The 18,475-nt window shown below is 48.9% G+C and overlaps 1 protein-coding gene across 5 annotated transcripts in view; it reads left to right on the top strand.

The window, feature by feature from the left end:
- LOC8037558 (E3 ubiquitin-protein ligase NEDD4) overlaps window positions 1-18,475 on the top strand; it is a 37,895-nt gene that overhangs the window by 15,796 nt on the left and 3,624 nt on the right. For 2 of the 5 annotated variants that reach the window (XM_029973112.4, XM_029973113.4), the window contains exons 9-19: window positions 645-789; window positions 863-952; window positions 5,531-5,668; window positions 9,154-9,249; window positions 11,702-11,756; window positions 11,840-11,898; window positions 11,980-12,048; window positions 12,948-13,177; window positions 15,243-15,364; window positions 15,440-15,510; window positions 17,427-17,995. In XM_029973112.4, the coding sequence (XP_029828972.1) occupies window positions 645-789; window positions 863-952; window positions 5,531-5,668; window positions 9,154-9,249; window positions 11,702-11,756; window positions 11,840-11,898; window positions 11,980-12,048; window positions 12,948-13,177; window positions 15,243-15,364; window positions 15,440-15,510; window positions 17,427-17,995 (1,644 nt within the window). Of the gene's footprint in view, window positions 1-644; window positions 820-862; window positions 953-5,530; window positions 5,669-9,153; window positions 9,250-11,701; window positions 11,757-11,839; window positions 11,899-11,979; window positions 12,049-12,947; window positions 13,178-15,242; window positions 15,365-15,439; window positions 15,511-17,426; window positions 18,000-18,475 lie in introns of those variants that run through there. The other 3 variants (XM_040503574.2, XM_040503573.2, XM_042288882.1) reach the window with 2 other exon arrangements.

Consider the following 18,475-nt stretch of genomic DNA (forward strand, 5'->3'; position numbering starts at 1 on the left):
GGAAAGAACTGTGAAACCGTGCAGCGAGGGACTGCTTGGCTTCACGCTAAAGGACGGCCAGAGTCGCGGTTCTTTGCGGCAAGCGCGCTTCTGCTTGGTTTCACAGTGAAGAATGGTGCAACTGAGCAGTGAAAAGCTACAAGAGTTGCAACTCTTCACTCTAACTTTCTGCTGCTTGGTTATGAGTAAGAAACTGTCAATTGGAGTGGGAGCACACTCGCTTGGAGAACTGCAAAGTTGCAGTGAAGAACTGCAAGAGTTCCAGTCTTTTGCTATGAGCGTGCTTCTGCTTGGTTTCACAGTGAAGAACTGTGAAGGACCACTCAGCTTCATAATGAACTGAAACTCTTGCAGTTTCCCTATATTAAGAACTGCAACTTTTGCAGTTCTTCACAATGAGCATGATTGCACTCTGTTTTATAGGGAAGAATTGCAGGAATTGCAGTTGTTCATCTTGAGCATGCTCTTGCTCAATTTCAGTGAAGAAAAGTTGCCCTTCTTCACAATGAGCGTGCTTTGTGTGAAGAAAGAATTTCACCATTCTTCATTGTGAAACCTAGCATCGAAGCACCGCTCGGCAATATGGTGAAAAGCTACAAGGTTTGCCATTCTTCGCGGTGAGCGCGTCCCCTCCCGGTTCACAGCAGCGACACTCGGGAGGAGGGAGCGGCGGCCCACCAGCGAAGCTTGGAGCTGGCGCAGGAGTTCCGGCGCCGGGTGCACATCAGCGTGGATGACACGGTGGACCAGGTGCCGGGCACTGACACCAGCCACCCCGAGGAGCCGCAGGTGCCGTCGCCGACGCCCGACGGCCTCCCGGTAACCGGTACCAGCGGTCTCTCCTCCGGTGCCCTTCTTTCAGGTGGTACCGTTGCAGAGGAACAGCGTGGTGGAGTCGACGGCACTCAACGGGGCGGCACTAGCGTCCAATGCGCAACGGCGGTTTACTCTGGTGCATGCACTGTCTTTTATTTTCTGACCCTCCCCCCCGTGGCAGTCCGGTTGGCTAGGTTGCACTTAGATGCCCCCCTCCCCCACCGCGTTGCACCATGGATGGCGGCGTTTCTGCAATCCTGTGGGCTGTCTTTTGTGGATGTGTGGCTGGCTTCTGGTGGACAGACCGCCTGTGCGTGCTCGTCGGGAGTGGTTTGCGCTTTGGGGCAAAATGGCGTAAAGGGGCAGTAAAGTGTTTTCGAGATCGTCTTTTTATGGTGTAAACCCTGTCTTCGAGCCCTAAGCGTCGTAGAAAACACAAAATTACGGTCATGTGTGACTTTTTTTTCTATTAGAAACATGTCTAAACATTGTGACGTGCCCCTTTTTTTTTTAGAGATATCTTGGAGATGGGGCGTGTCCCATTGTTTGGTTGCATTTAGAATGGGGGAAAAAGGCCACACGTGATCGTAATTTCGGATGCGTGTATTGAGCCATCGCCATAAAAATATGAACTCAAGAGACACTTTAGTGCCCCTTTAAGTTCCATGGCAAAGTGGCTTTCGGTTTACGAAGAAGTGGCTCAAGCTTTACAGCAGAGGGGCTTACGGTTTATGGAAAAGTGCCTTACACTTTATGGGAAAATGGCTAATGGTCTATGGCAAAGTGGCTTATGCTCTGTGGCTGTCTAATGTTCTATGGCAAAGTGGCATATGCTTTATGGCAAAGTGGCATACCCTAATATCCTGAGTCATTGCCCACCCCACTTTTTGGGCGAGTACTGATAATAAAAAAAAAAAACGCATAATGATCGCCCACCTTGACAAGTACACAACGCCAACTCCGCGATCTGCGACCATTCATCCTACCTGAATGACGTGGCTGCGGACCTTACAGTTGGAGTATGTCCGTGGCAAAGTAAAACGAAGGAGGGAAAGGCACTTCTCTGTTTACGCATTTCCTGCCCGATTTCCAGGACCCCGAAGTTGTACTGTCGAGACCGTTTATAGTGAAGTTGGTTACTACAAAATAGCAGCTATAGCAAAGCGAGCACGATTTTCCATTCCCACTCACACTATTTCTATCTGTTTGTGTCTGTTTTTATCTAAGGAAATTGAGCGGCAACCTCGGATATAGCGAAGAGAAATTTTCTGATAATTAAAGAAAGGAAAATCAAAATCTGAAAGTTTACCGACTCACTGACTGCTACACATTGCTGCAAAGGCCGCTGGCGGCAGCTTCTGCATCGTTTTCTGCTCCCCACTCTTGATCTGGGAACTGGCTTTTCTGCATTTAGGTGGAGAAGGCATCGTGCCGTGCCAAGGCGTTCAGAGCGCCGGCGACAGTGTACCTATGACGTACCGATGGAGACGACGGAAAGAACCTAGATTTGAGAGAGGGAGCAACTCCAATTTAATGGCGGACGCCTCCTGAGCAGATGGGCTCAAATGCGACTGCATTTAGTTGTCTCGTGGCCAGCGTGGCGAGGAAACCAAGCAGAGGGGCGGACACTATTGTAGACGGTGAACATTTTTGACTCCTTGCGGGCTGTAGCTCATTTTTGCCAACGCAGCCCACAAACCACGCAGCCGCGATCGAGAATTTGCCCCCTTTCTTATATTTAGGCTTTTTATACCGAAGAAACACGGAACTTGAGCGGCGAACTGGGTGCCATGTGTGCTTTGTTTGCTTCGTTTTCTACGTCGCCGGTCGGTGTGGTCACTCCTTGCGCGAAGGTCTAGCTTCACACAGGCACTGATTCATTGATTCGTCGACACTCAATGATGGCGACTCCCGGCACCGCCGGCACTTCGACGGGGAAGACAAAGGCAATCTCCTTGAAACAAAAGCGCACCGCCATCCTCGACGAAGTGCACATTAACTTAAAGAATGCCGTCCACCGCCGGCGTCCTCCGCGGCGGCCATTGCAGCTGTTGATGGGGCTCTGGAAGCGGTTCATACGTAGCCCGCAGGACCTTCTTTCGATCGTAACTTCTCACAGTTGGCGAGGAGTGACTCCGATCTAGCAGAGAGCGTGTGCAGGGAAGCCTCGACAGCTTTCTGCAGGCACGATAAACATGTACCCTTAACGAAGAAGCGGATATAGCGACGCGATTTCGCATTCCCATCAACTTCGTTATAGGTTTCGACAGTACATGTGTGCGAAAGGAAAAATGATGGAGATAACAGAATGAAACCTTGTTTTGCTTACAAAAATGTTTGATCAAACAAGAAAAACAAAGTAGGAAATAACACAAGCAGTAACCTATTCAGGGATTGCGAAGTCGGTGAATGCCCTATGTCCCGGAATGTAACCGTAGAGTGTAAGGTCAAAGTCCGTCTTCAACGAAATAAGCGTTACCGCTGACCCGCTCCTTCTCCTGGAACGTCGCGACTGCGGTTGGTAAGGTTGTGCAATGTTTACAAAGGCAATGGGTAAATGGAAGATTTGCTGGAACATAGCACACAGACATGTTCGTGTTGCCGCCCATGCCACGCTGCAAAGCCACCTCAATCCACATTGATCGCGCGCAGGCGCACGCAAGTATGCAACCAAGCAAGCGTAAGAGCTTGCTCGTTGTGGTTGACAAGGCACCGGACTTGGCGCGACTCCAATGTATTTGCCAATGCGATCTTCGGCTTTCCCGCTTCCCCAGCATCACTCTTAGTCATTCTTTCACAAGCATTTCTTGCATAAAACAATGAAACTAATTCGAGTTTTGAGTTTAATGTATCTCTTGTGTAGCCGCGCTAGATACATACAGAAAAGTGGGCGTTTTTTAGCTTTTTCTCAACTTTTTGTGCTTACCCACCGAGACATGGCCCACCCCACTTTTCTTGTGAATTTTAGGCAGTAGGAGGGTTGGCGACGACTCCGGTTATTATGGTATGCTCTATGGCAAAATGGCTTGCAATTCATGCTTGTTAGCTTACCTTTTATGCTAAATGGCAACAGTTCATTTTTGAAAAGCTCACGTTTTGTTTTTTAGATAGGTGCGTATTACTAATGTACATACACTTCACATAAAAATGACTTGAGGTTAAGGTTAAGCCACTTACATTCCCCGGTTAACGGGCCGACATTTTGCTGCCCTTTTTCAATGTATTAGCACATTGCACTGATCAGAGGGGATGTTTCACATGTTATGGAAATGGCTTAGGCTTTGTGAATGGCCAGTTTGTTTCGTAGCTAAATGGTTTTCATCTTTGCATGCGAACGGCTTACATTTCATGGCCGACCTCGTAGTCTACACGGCCACGTGCTATGGACATGAGGCTGTTTCGTGCCTGAATGGCTCGACGTTTCAAACCGGGGGCCAAGTTTTGCGAAACTGGCTGGCTTCATATGCCAACAAATAATGTTCAAAACGATAATGATCACTTTTTCCCTATCACCGAACGAGTTTCGAAAAGCTCAGGGTTTTATATCTCAGTTGAAGGCCCTACATCTCCTCTATGAGCATCAGTCTTTCGTCGTCTCGAATGCCTCGATTCCTGCCTTTTTACTCTGCGTCCAGCCGTACTCGTCGTCTGCCGTCTGACCTTTTGAAAACTCCCTTCGTGGTCTTGCAGCTGCGAACCTGCAGTTGCAAGAGGTGTTCGAGCTGTTCCGCCTCAGTGCGTGCCCTCCACCTTCCACAATGCTTCACCACCTAGCTTTTAAATTTTGTGCATTTTAATGGCTCTTTTAACTGTTCTCAGTTTAGTTGAGAAGTTTAAAAGACTCGGTTTTGTGCACTCGCAACGTCACCAGGTTATGGGACGGGAGGGTCTATCGTTTTCCCGTCATCTGTATTATCATTTTGGAGAGAGCTGCGAGTCTTGCTCGGGGATTTCCTGGAGCGAGACTGTGGGAGAGTCGTTTGCTCCTGTCTCTGTCTGTGTCTTTCGTGTTGTGTTAGAACCTTGTGACGTACAAAAATGTATTTCTCTCGTGGTTGTTTTCTACGTGATGTGTTGTCCCTTGAAGGGCGTATCATTCTGCTTTATTGTAGTCTGTTAGAGTGCCATTGCAAGATGTTTAGCGGCTCTAATGTGAAACATGCCGCTTTATTTAAGGCTTTGTTAACCTGGCAAAGAATTGGTGCACGTTGCTTTGTGTTAACACTGGGCAAAACGCTTTGGATTAGTCCCTGGGTTCTCAAGGTGTGTTCCTCAGGCCCCCAAATTTCTACAGCCTTCCATTCCTCGAAGTAAGGTATTCTTTCAGCTTAAGCATTACATAGTTTAAAAGTTCTGAGCCATTCATTGATGCCTAACTCTGTGCCAAATACTCCTTGGTATGCGCACTATTTTTTACAAGGTCTGTAGCCTTCTATGCTGCTCTATTGCATATATGTTAAGACTGGCGAGGACTCCTCAGCTATCAATCGAGAAAGATAAGCATTCTTCGAGATAAAGAAAGGTTTCAGAACCGCTGCATTAGCGCTTTGTAACTGCTTTACTGATTAGTGTTGAAAAGGATCAACACAGCTTACAACTTGCTGTTTTGTGGCGGTGCTCTTAGTGGACTTCCATGTTTTCTAGAATTGTATGTGTTAGTTCATGCAATGATTCACAAGTTGAAAGTATTGTCAATGCTTATCGTGATTTTCAGCCCATGGAGGCCTGTGTGAGGCCCCCAGTCACCGGTCCTCAGCCTAGTCCCGAGGGGCTACCCTCTGGTTGGTCCCTACAAGTGGCCCCCAACGGAAGGCTCTTCTTCATAGACCATAACACCAAGACCACCACATGGGTTAGTGAACCTTCCCGCTGCATTTCTTGGTGGTGTTTTTCTCATTAATCCTTTGGGGGGTGAGTTGTTCTTTTTGTCGGTTCAAGACACTGCCAGAAGGGCACATTGTACTGAGCTTTACTTGGTATACAAGGGAATTACAGTACAACCTCATTGATACGTTTTCCCAATTGTTAAGTTCACGAATGCCAGTTCCGTTGTGTAGATAGCGAACAATGATGACAACAAACAATGGTCCCCTTTGGCTCAGGAGCACCTACCTGTAATGATGAGTTTGAAAACCCAGAGGATCTAGAAAGGGAGACCATCCCACTTTGGGCTTGACCAAAAACAAGTGAGGCCATGGAAGGCTGCACGAGGAATAATTCTTGGGCAGGTTTGCTGAAAGGGAAAATTTGACTGCTTCTTGTACTGACGTTGACCTGAATTTTCCGAAGAGTTTGACAATCAGTTTTGGCAGGGTCGTTCAGCCCTAAGGAATCTCTACCATCATTGACAGGAAGGAAGCCAGCAAGGTCAACGAGCGACTCGCATCAGTACTCACCGCTCATGTTTTCCCGAGTATAGTACATCCGATAGCACGCGTGACGAGTTGATTGACATTTTGTACTACTGCTGCTGTTCATCCGGAGGATCTGATGACGAGTGAATAGACCATGAATAAACTTACTTTTGTGTTTTTTTAGGAGATATGGCACTCCTCACCCGACTACGACGAGTTTCTAACTCCTGTTGGGTAATGCACCGAAAGTTAGCCCACCCCTTGTTTTCATTCAATTTGCTCTTGATTTTAAGTGGGCCATCTCTCGGGATATCGTGGCAATGTGGTCGAGATATTTTATCTTGACGCTGCTTCTTTCCCGAAGGTCGTGTGACACCTGTGCTGATTGGGTCGAATGCTTCATAGTGTCTGTGGCCCATCGTAGAGTGAAAGGGAGCGTACGGTCGCCGGCCGATTTTTCAGACTTCGCAGGGTCCGAAAAAACGTCCGAATAATAAAGCAGTCTGAAAAATCGGTAGATTAAAAAACTTGCCTTTATTGTCTCTTAGTGGGCTTAAAGGGACAATGAAGACAATTTTATTTAATTTTTTAAAATTGTTTTTATGCTTCTTGGGAACATAGCATGCTCCCCAATTTTTTGTAGACATTTGTGACGCATATTTTTGTGCTTACGAAAGAAGTAAAGAAACCGAAACTGAACAATCTCCGTTCTCGTTTCTGGGCCTTCGAAAACGGAGGTGACGTTGGAGTGACGTCAGGTGTGAATAGTCGGTATCGGTAGCATTTAGGAGATCGAGACTTTGGTTACCGTGGTGGGTTATAGCAGCGCGGTGGGGCGGTCGTTTCGCCGACTCTGTCAACATCGACGGCAATGCCGCTTTCGCGAGCGAGTTCGAGCTTCCGTTCAGTGACCGAACACCAACGGAACGGGAGTATGTGTGTGGCGGCCTCTGCCATCACCCGACGGAGACCGCCCAGCCGGCAACCAGCGGCCCGCATGCCGAAGGACGGACGCGGGGGAGACGCGGAGGGGAAAACGGCAGCGATCCGGCCGTTCCAGGATCCGGTTTCTCCGCGGACGTCCTCTTTTCGTCGTCAAAGAACACAAAACTAGCGTCGCCCGAACGAATACTGGTTTCAGTCGACTGTTGGAACAGCCATCTACAGCTACCATTTTGCAGAATCCTTCCAGTACCGTGTTCTTTTTTATTTTATTTTGTTTGCCCATAGTCATTTGTTGCCCGCATCGCGTCCAGCGTGGCAAGGCAAAAAACAATTATTCTGCTTTATTTACGGTTCAGTAATCATTTTCGGTCCGGTTTATACTTTCATGGTTATTCAAGTGGAAATTAGAACAGTATTCCTAAAAAATCGCGAACCAAAACGTGACCGAGGGCACGTTTCTCGTTTCGACCAATCGCTGACGCGTCTCTTGTGACGTCGCGCTTCTTGGCCCCGAATCGATCACGTGAGCTCCGCTTCTCCTGGCTTCTTCCGCAACTCTCGGGGCGTCGCTCCAGTCGATCCCGGTACGATTATTACCGCGACTGTTTAATTGATTTGCGCGGCATAGAAGCGCCGGTTTCGGCTGAAATTTGGGCAGCGTGACATGAGACGTGCCTGGAACCCAGTTCAATCGCCAAAAAGATATGCGAAATTGCCTTCATTCTCCCTTTAAAAAGCCATAAATAGTGCCTTGCTTCAGGTTACGCCTCCGCTTGCGTTCGGCCGCTTTTTATTGGCTTGAGAATCACTGCCTTCTTTTCTTGCGTTATGGTTGAGTACTTTCCGCGCTTCTTAGCGATACTTCGCGGCGGTGGAAGAACAGATTGGGCCACAAGATGTCCGAGCCAACGCGGTCTGAAAACATGATTCACCAAGACGAGATGAGAGGTGCAAGACCACGACTGCAGAATGGGGAATGAACAAAGCAAAACGGTAACAATGATGATGATGGTGATGCGTAGCTAGAGAAAAAAATCGTGAGCCATTCCACTCTGTGAAGGTGAATGACCAATGAAGCTGTTTAGCACACGACACAGACTAGCCCCGAGGAAGCGGAGGAAACTAGACACGTGCGACGGTACCGCCACCCAGCAGAAAGTAGACACGCGCGAGGGGACCGCCATCCCAGGAGAGCAGATGGAAAGGGAACTGGTCACACAAACGCTTTGAATGACGACAAAGAGAGGGCAATGCGAGCGTAGACATATCCGATGCGGGTCGCACAGCGGCAAACCTTTGAGAAACCTTTATTACTTACCTGAGAGTCTACTGATCTTGAAAATGTTGCCTATTGACAACTAATCTATTAAATAGACCTATTGCTAAATTACGTAAGCATCAAGGAGAATGCAGGGAACGGTGTTCCCTGCGCCGCACGTTCTGGCGTCTGCAGCAGTAACTGTTCTGTAGCAAAATCCTAAAACAAATGGCATCTTGCACGCCCGTTTGTCAACGCTTTATTTTGGTTATTTACTTTGAATCCTTTATACGGGGAAAGCGTGCGCATGTGGCGATGCGAGCAGAGTTTTAACTCGCTGCGCACGAAAAATTCACGAAACCCTAACCATAAACAGCTTCGCTGTTAAAAAAAAAAGTCGCAGCATGCGTCACCTAGTGGTAGGACTTAGCAGTACTCGAGTAGCGCCGCCAAACCAAGACAGGTCATGTGCAGCCAACATAGAATCTAAAATGGCAGCTTCGCGATGGTGCTTCTCGCTGATCGCTCGCGACGATTTTGTCCGAAAAACCAAACTTTCGGACTTCAAGCTGTCTGGAGCATTGGTTGTGAATATACACTATTTCTGTCAGGTAGGTCACGGTTCCTCCGTTAGGTTCGAAATATCGAACAAGTCCGAATTATTGGCGTCCCAAAAATCGGTCGGCGACTGTACTTAAATGATGTTTCTCGCATTGTTTTTGGCAAGTGGCACCCTGGAGACCAAAGACTTTATTGGTGACTTTCTTGTTCTGAATGCAGGTGGATCCGAGGACGGGAAAGCCCAGCGACTTGCCGCGGCACGGCAGCCTCCCCGGAGGTCCTCAAAATACCATGGACGACCTCGGTCCTCTGCCCGTAAGTGCTGTTTATCGGACCTGTGGCAGAAAATCCTTTCATTCGCTCTACATTTGCTTATTATTCTACCCTTATTGTCATTTGGCATTGTTGTAGAAGGCACAGCAACTATGAAAGCTCAGTGGCAGCATCTTATACAGTGGAATCTAGTTGATACGATTTTCACAAGACCCAAAAAATCGTATAATCCAAAATGAGCTCAAAAATGTAATAATATATGCATACCCGGTGAGAAACTTGTTTTTATTCCGCAGCCTTGAAATAGTCGGTCACTTTGGTTTGGGTTTTCTTCTTTTGAATATCGATAAACAAGTTCTTTTAAAAGTTAAAAAGAAGGATCCGCAGTTTGGCCGGCCAGCTCGCAATCTCATCGGCCTTCTCGCGGAGAACTTTGCCGTCGATGTTCACACCTGCTGCTCATACTTCTTTAAGCCAAGCCTCGAGGATCTCTTCCATCTGTGCATGCTGCGCACCTCTCGTTTGCTTGACACTCGCGCTGACGACTTGCACCTTGTTGCGGATTTCTTCCCGCTTGCCGACAGTAGTGTTAAGAGTAGAAACCGGCAAGCCTAGTTCGCGTGCCAGGTCTACGCGCTTCTTCTTCGGGTCTTCTTCGACCTTGGAGATTAATGTCCATTTTTTTTCTTTGAGAGACACCGGCTTGCATTTCCTTGACATTGTTATGGTGGTTAACGATACCATGAGAGCCATGAATAGGGAGCACCGGAGAACAAACAGACAAAACGAGACAGCATACTCGGAAAACGGAAGAAAATACGTGGAGACGCAAAAATTGTGCAAGAGGCAGCACGGCCATCATCGCCAACGCTACCTACTGGGCGCAACGCACACCTAGTCACGTGAAACCAGAGTGTGCTACTTTCTGCTTGGTGGCGAACGGCAACGCCCGACTGGGCGGCCATGTTGGAACACCCCAGCGTTAGCTGTGGCTTTCCTGCTGTGGCCGCGCAACGGGCTGTTCGTGTCTCGTTAGATTGGGACTCGAGCTTCTGATTCCAGTATGTATACTTAAATGTAAACATTTTCGACGGACATCCGTCTGGTTAGGAATGATTAATAAATCTTCAACTGTGGCAAACCTCGTAATGGAGGCGATCGAGAGAAAAGCCCTGGACACTTTCTCCCCAGGACCCGTGTGTTTCCTGCGGTATGTCTATGACTGCTTTTGTGTTGTAAAGACCAGTGAGATCGACCATCTCCACACACATCTAAACTCCATCGAGCCAGCGATTCAATTCACGATTGAGCATGAATCAGATGGCTGTCTCCCTTTCCTAGACGTCTGTGCAGTGAGAGGGTCCGGCCGCCTGGACTTCCGTGTGTATAGGAAGCCGACGCACACAGGCCGATACCTGGACTTTTCCTCAAGCCACCCTAGGACACATAAGTCTTCCGTGGCTTCGGCACTCGTCAGACGGGCGATCACGGTCTGCACATCAGAGGAGACCCTTCGAAAAGAGATCGAAACGATCAAACAAGACCTGCGGAAGAATGGCTACCCAGCTAGATTTGTAAAAAGCACGATCAAAAAAACTTCGACGCACCCCTTCAACCCAAGACGCCCCCCCTCCCTCCACCCGCGTGTGTGTACCCTACATCAAGGGCACAAGCGAGGTTCTCGCCCGAGTACTGCGACAGTACGGCATAGCGGTATCACACAAGCCAGTCTCGACCATCGGCGGCCTTCTCCCTCTGCCAAAGGATCGCCCCCTGAGGGAGAGGGCACAGGAACTGGTTTATAAAATTCCCTGCAATGACTGCCCCACGTCGTACGTTGGGGAAATGAAAAACTATCCAGAGCGCCTGCGGCGCCACCGCTACGACATCGCGAAGAAAAATGTGGAGGGAAGCGCGCTGGCCGAACACGTCGAGAAGACGAACCACTCCATCGACCTTGACAACAGCTCCATCCTCGGAACGGAGAAAAACTGGCGGAGGCGCCTTCTGTTGGAGTTGTGGCACATTCAATGCACACGTGGCAACATAAACCGGTCGACGGGGACCCTTCCCAGCAGCTACGTTTTGGGGTTAAGAGGGATAATCCGGAAAACACCCGGGGGTGTTCGGGTTCGTGGGCAGGCCGTTCCGCGGGACAAAAACAGTCACCCGTGATCAAGGGACCGAGTTGGTTCCGAAACGTCGCGATTTTTGCTTTTTAATAAAGCTTGGTTAGAGTTTCAAAGTTAGATTTAGTATGTATACTGGAATGTAAAGGCATAATTTTTAAATGCCCGTGAGAACCTGCTTTCGGAGTTGTATTATCCGATTTCAAGCAAAAATATGGTTGTATTGTCCGTATCAAGATACATTGCTCCTGTGGGATGTTGGCCGGGAATGAAGAAAAAGACGTATTATGCCGAATCGTATCAACGAGATTCCACTGTAATGCAGTTCATTGCTGGTTGTAAAGAGGACTCGTTTGTGTTTTCAGGACGGCTGGGAAGAGCGGATACACACGGATGGCCGGATCTTTTTCATCGACCACAGTGAGTAGCCACCCACCGTGGCAGACGTCATCTTCCGCGACGGATATGGAGTAGCCTCATCACGTCCCACGTTTGTCTTTTAGCGGCACGGATCACGCAGTGGGACGACCCGCGGTTCAACAACCCAAACGTCGCTGGTCCTGTGAGTCAAGTTTTTAGAGGCTGGCGAAAACCGGTGGTTGGAGCGGTCGTGGCTGAGACTTACCGCTTGTTTTTCTTCCAGGCTGTGCCTTACTCCAGAGACTACAAGAGCAAGTATGAGTACCTCAAGTCTAAGCTTCCCAAACCGCCGGTAAGGGAACTTGGCCTGACCAGAATGGCATATCTGGGTACTGAACGTGCTGTCAAAACTCGTGTATGAAGACCGGTCTGCTGAATATAACGTGACTCATAGTTACAAAAGGATTTTCTTTCTATGTTTAGAGATAAACGGTGAAAAAAGACTTAGTGCATTACTGTAGATCAACTCAGTTGGCACACATGCTTGGGAATTGACACCCCCTCTCCTCTCCAACACCTGTCACCATTTGGTTTAAGAATCACTACCTTTGCACTCTACAACGCGTCTTCAGAACATCGGTTCAGATGGCAGTTGCATCATGTTGTAATGCAGAACGCTTTTATAGGCCTGTTTACATGTATGAAGTATCACAAAATGTGGTTACGAAAAAAAGTGATGATGGGGCCGAGTCACATATGATCCGAATTGAGCGAAAAGATTGTCCGCTGGATTTAGCGAGAAAACAGGGTGGAAATAGCTTATGTGTCTCGACGTCCAGCAAGATTTCCCCCTAAATTTAGCTTGTGTGACATGTCTCAGTGTGTCATGTAACACAATGTCATGATGACACAGTAATGTCATGGAGTCATCTGACACGGACGTTACGTAACTTGACACTGCAGTTTGACACTCTGACGTGACCCATAGCGGCAACAACCACATGACCATGTGACTCAGTAGTGGTACCAACCCCAAAAGCCTAATGTGCAGAAACGAAACAAATCCGAACTGGTCGACACAAGCATACAATGCAATCTGCTTCATTCAGCTTTGTTTTTGCTCGCTACGCTGGAGACAACGAGCATTCTTTTGGGAATCGGAGGGCTGGCTCCTGCGAGCAAGTGCCTGCGGGAGTTTTCCAAGCAACAGTGGACCCAAGGTCGTCCCTCATGACGGCGTTCCTTCGACAGGGCAATGTTCCAAACAAGTTTGAGCTAAAGGTGTCTCGGTCACGGATCCTGGAGGACTCGTACCGGATCCTGAGCGGAGTGACGTGCGTGGACCGGCTTCGCTCCAAGCTCTGGGTGGAGTTTGACGGGGAGGAGGTGCTGGACTACGGGGGCGCCTCCAGGGAGTTCTTCTACCTCCTCTCCCGGGAGATGTTCAACCCCTACTACGGGCTTTTCGAGTACTCTGCCGCGTGAGTGTACCACCGCGCTTTTTCCGGGTTTTGAACTCGTGAGGGACCTTGGAGAGAGCTCTCTATACTAGCGCGTGTTTGCAGAAAAGGGTATATTTTTTACTGCGCAAGCATTTTTGTTCTACCAGTATTTGAAACCCCACTACCAGTGTGACGTGCATACTGCCATTTTTCTTCATAGTCAAGTTGCGGTAAGCAGGCATTGCTGTTATGGGAACTTGAGGTCGTCGAATAATCTTAAATAATAAGGGTGCACAATTTTTTCAATTTTTAGGGGCGAAGCTTTTTAGGGTCTAGCTTTTTCCATCCGGCGTCCGTGCTCACATCTATTGCACTGCCTCCGGGATCGGCCCACTTAAAAAAAAAAAATGTATGCCCACACAGGGGTTCGAACTCAGGACCGCTTGCTTACGAGGCAGACGTCTTAACCACTATGCTACGCTCCAACGTTGCATGCAGCCGCTCAACGTCTAGACAGGAGAGGGCGCTGCGGTCAAATGCGTATATAATCGCGTTAAACTTTGCATGCATTGGCTCAACGTTTATAGACGAGAGGGCGATGCGGTCAAGTGCTCAAATGCGTATAAACCACGTTCCATACCAGACATTCTCTTTCTGACATGGACAGTTGACTTAAGCGGTGGAGATGCATTCCCACGGCTTATAGTGGATCCAAGCTGGTCCGCTAGAAGAACCACTGGCTCTGCATTTCACCGGCCATAAAGCAGTAATAATGACGTCGAAATGCAACCTGGAACTCAGCACTACCTATGAGCAACAAAAAAAAAACCAGCACCATCAGCACTACCTATGAACAATGAAATCAGTATCATCAGCACCCACGACAGCTTCGCCCCAATCAACATCATTCACCACGTGGAGATGCTGCCTCTTTTTTTTTTTTTTCCTCACTGTTGTTAAGAGTGGAGGCACTCATTTCAGTGTGTTATCAGATTACAGTAATTGACAAGGGGAGAGCGGTGGGGAAGACCTTCATTTGTTCCGTCTCCGGCGCAAGCTTTCTACCTTAGACAACGCTTCCATGCCCTGTGCACCCCGAGCGTGCACACGCAGCCAAAGCTCCAGAACGCGTGGAGCACGTGCTGGAGGCTGCGCATTCGAAAGACGTCCCCTGCCGTTCTCATTCTGCCATTCGTGACTCCGTGGTCCAGCGACATAGATGCATCGTTGCTCTTTGGACCCCTTTATACTGGGGATTCTATGCGCCACTGACGACCGCAACGCACCTGCATACGCCGCTTGCACCCTACCATTCTTTCCATAAGGGGCGAGAGAACAGAATTACGGTATTAAAAATATAAAAGTAAACTTTTCGACGGAACTCCGCCTGGTTAGGTAAGTAATAAGACAGGGGACTAAAGGCCCGTTCACACTCTTGCGACCGAGTACGACTGAGAGAGACGAGATCTCTTAAATCTTCTTAAATGTTTTTAGAATGAGGGAACACACTGGCATTGTGGCGCCATCTATGCGGTGACCCTGGAACTGCATTTCACAAGAGCGAAGGTTTTGCGGGATTTCTGAGGTCAGATGTGCGTAATACCCATAGAAAGGCTCGTTTATAACATTGACAAAAGTTTTTCGAGCCAAGAAAGAAAGGATAATGTGCGAGAAATAAAAAAAAATATGCCGGACTGCCGAGTTTACACTGCTTCCCAATAGATAACGCCAGTGTGTTCTCTGGTTTAAGAAGTTTTAAGGAACCCAGGTTTAAGAGATCGGAAGAGTGTGAACGGGCCTTTACTTTGTAGACTCTAACCTATCTCTTCAATGTGCCCGATGTTTCGAAGCCGGCTCGCCTCCTTGATCACGGTTGACTGTATGTGGGCTCGAGCCGGTTTCGAAACGTCGGGCATTGTTGAAGAGTTTGGTTAGAGTCTACAAAGTACCCGGTATTGAAAATTATTCAAGACAATTGGCAGCCACATCCTTTGTTCCGACGTGCGTCATTCTAGCGTCTCTCTCGTTGTGTCAGTTTTATTTGGGTCGTTTCCGAGGTTGTGGCAAAGCGATGAGCCAGGTTTTGCATGTTTCTGCTCCACAGGGACAACTACACGTTGCAGATCAACCCTTGCTCGGGGATGTGCAACGAAGACCACCTGTCCTACTTCAAGTTCATCGGGAGGATGGCCGGCATGGCGGTTTACCACGGCAAGCTCCTGGACGGTGAGTGTGCCCTCGTCGACACGTGCAGACGGCTGCTTTCTAATGACTGACGCTCTTGCACGCTTTCTCCTGCAGCGTTTTTCATCCGGCCTTTCTATAAGATGATGCTGGGCAAGCCTATCACCATCAAGGACATGGAGTCGGTGGTGAGTGATGCCGAGGCTGAAGTGCCTCATCACGTCACAAGTATAGAGATCCGCAGAGCCTCGGTTGGCTCGAAGCTTGACTACGGACATTACGAACCAAATTCGGGCCAATTGTTTAGAACTAAAGCAAGAGTACTGGCAAGCTGGTTTAAGATCGGTAGCTGGGTTTGGAGTTTTGTGTTGTGCGTCCTCTTGTCCCTCTGCTTCTAGGTTACCATGCCAATTTTTTTGCTTCTCAGTTCTTTATTTTTTAAATTTAGTATATACTTACTAGAGCCCTGCGACATTGTGACATGTAGCCAGGACACGGAGCTCAGTGGTCAAATTGGGCCCATGCCAAGTGCTTTCTATTGGTCAAGGGTGCCAAGTTCTTGTTAACGATCCCTCTTCAGCGAAATTTTAGGGTCAAGATTATCCATGTGTCGGCCTGATATTGCCCCAAATCTGTGCACAGTATTGTCCCTATGTTGGACTTATATAACCCCTGAGTTGGGCTGATATTACTCCTGCATAGGTGCGGGATCACCCCCCTTGTTGGCCCAGTATTGCACATATGTTGGCCCAGTATTGTACATGGTTTGTCCCAGTAGCATTTCTTTTGTGTGGCTAATATCACCCTTGTTTTGGCCCAACATCACCATTTTTTGGAGACTGATTGCAGAAACTGAAACACTAAAGTTAAAGATAGACACGGTAACCCTGGAGCAACGGGGCAAAACAGGGATGGACTGACACGAAGCTCCGAACTCAGCTAAAGGTTTTTTTCTTATTGTTGTGGGTCTATTTAAGGATGTTTTTCAAAATAAATCTTTAGCCGAGTTTGGAGCGTCATGTCTGCCTGTCCCTTTTTTGTCCCCTCGCTCCAGAGTTACCTTGTCTATACTTAAAGGAGCTGAGCAACAACTTTAGGGCTTTGCTTAAATAATTGTGGAAGTTGATGCCTGACACTTCTGAAGTGAAGTACAGAAAACAGATTTTGCCTGGATACCGTAGTTTTTATTTTAAAAAATGAAAAAGATCCAGGTTTTTGCCACCTCTCAACTCGTACATCGTCTTCCAGGTCACGTGCGCAGTGACATTGATGGGGTAGGCGTGGGGTTTTGGTGAAGTTCTCTCTCTAGAGCCATCAGTGAGCAGCGAGAACTCATCCGCTCGCGACCGCGTGACCACGTGCTAGCGGGCGCAGCGCGAACAATATGGTGAAAGGAGGAAAGTCTCATCCGGGTTCGGCCCAGCCCGTCCGGCCCTGTCCCCCTCCCCTTCCGGCTTCTGGCGGCTGTTCGCGGTAGCGCGATAGAGCTGACGGCTTTGTGGACCTAGGATAGATGGCGCCACTAAAACTCCGTATAATAAAAGTTTTGTCGATGATACCAGGGTTTTGACACATTTATATTTATGTTGGAACGACAAGATTTATAGAAAACTTACCTTTTATCGAGCAGGTATTCGCACAACTTGCTATCTTTCTACAAGACCCCCATTGACGTCATACCGCGTGTTCCTCATGGCCGCCACTCGCAGCTGCAGGTCGAGGGATATTATAATTTTTGCCTCGCTGTTACGCGGCGGAATCGCAACATTTCGATGAAAGAAGGTGTCTTTTCTGTCATTTGTGACAAGGTGAACAATGTCAAAAGTAGAAGATGCCGATTATTTCAACGTTAAAATCGTTGCACAGCTCCTTTAACCAGTTCGCCCGTCTACTTGCTTTTACTAAAGTTGAAGTCGTCCTCCTGTTGAGACAATATCACTTCCATGCTGGCCCAGTATTGCTTATGTGTAGGTCCAGTGTTACTCCTGTGTTGGTCCAAAACACCTATGTGATGACTCAACGTAACCCATGTGTTAGTTCAATATACCGCCTGTGTTGGAACCACATTGGCCCAAGATTGCATATGTGATGTGCCGTCCCGCAGGACACGGAGTACTACAACTCCCTACGCTGGATCATGGACAACGACCCGGCCGACCTCGACCTGCGCTTCTCCGTGGACGAGGACCTCTTCGGGCAGATGCAGCAGCGGGAGCTGACGGCAGGCGGTGCTGACCTGGCGGTGACGCAGGAAAACAAGGGACGCTATGTGGACCTGGTCATCCAGTGGCGCTTTGCCTCGCGCGTGCGCCCACAGATGAACGCGTTCCTCGAGGGGCTCAACGAGCTCGTGCCGCTCGCCCTCCTGCGCCTGTTCGACGAGCACGAGCTCGAGCTGCTCATGTGCGGCATCGGGCAGATCGATGTGCGCGACTGGCGGCGCCACACGGTGTACAAAGGCGGCTACCACGCCAACCACGTGGTGGTGCAATGGTTCTGGCGCCTGGTGCTTTCGTTCAGCAACGAGATGCGCTCGCGGCTGCTCCAGTTCGTGACGGGGACCTCGCGGGTGCCCATGAACGGGTTCGCCGAGCTGCACGGCAGCAACGGGCCGCAGCCCTTCACGCTGGAGCGCTGGGGGAGCCCCAGCAACCTGCCCCGCTCCCACACCTGGTGAGCTGCGACGATCCCTGAAGTGCTGTCGAGTGTGCGGGGTGCAGTTCGGAATCGGAAGCCAACGCATTACTCGTTTATTTAAATTGGCTGCTAACTGTAGCCATTGCATTACTCGTTCATTTAAATTCCAAGTTTTACGTTTCTTGGGGATGTTCAAAATAGTTGGCTGCCTCGCCAGTACGAGGTTACAGCAGTTCAGCTGTGTCGGTGGTATTGAACCCCTCTCTTATCTGATGCTCTGCATTTCTCAGAGAGACATTTAGTCTTTCTGCCACCTGTGTCTCACATGCAGAACTTTACGGCTTGGGTTTCTCAAACTGGGTTCTCCAGAATACCCTCGGGAATTTCCCCGAGCTCCCAAATTTTCTCGACCGTGCCCATGACGACGAAAGAAGAGAGAGGTGTCTGGACGGCACCGCCTCGCCATGGAGAAAGTGTGTCGAAGGTTGGCCCCAATTTCTGGCAAACGCCGTGAGA

Source organism: Ixodes scapularis, unplaced genomic scaffold (assembly GCF_016920785.2).
Source record: "Ixodes scapularis isolate PalLabHiFi unplaced genomic scaffold, ASM1692078v2 PGA_scaffold11__112_contigs__length_91849675, whole genome shotgun sequence".
Classification (NCBI taxonomy): domain Eukaryota; kingdom Metazoa; phylum Arthropoda; class Arachnida; order Ixodida; family Ixodidae; genus Ixodes; species Ixodes scapularis.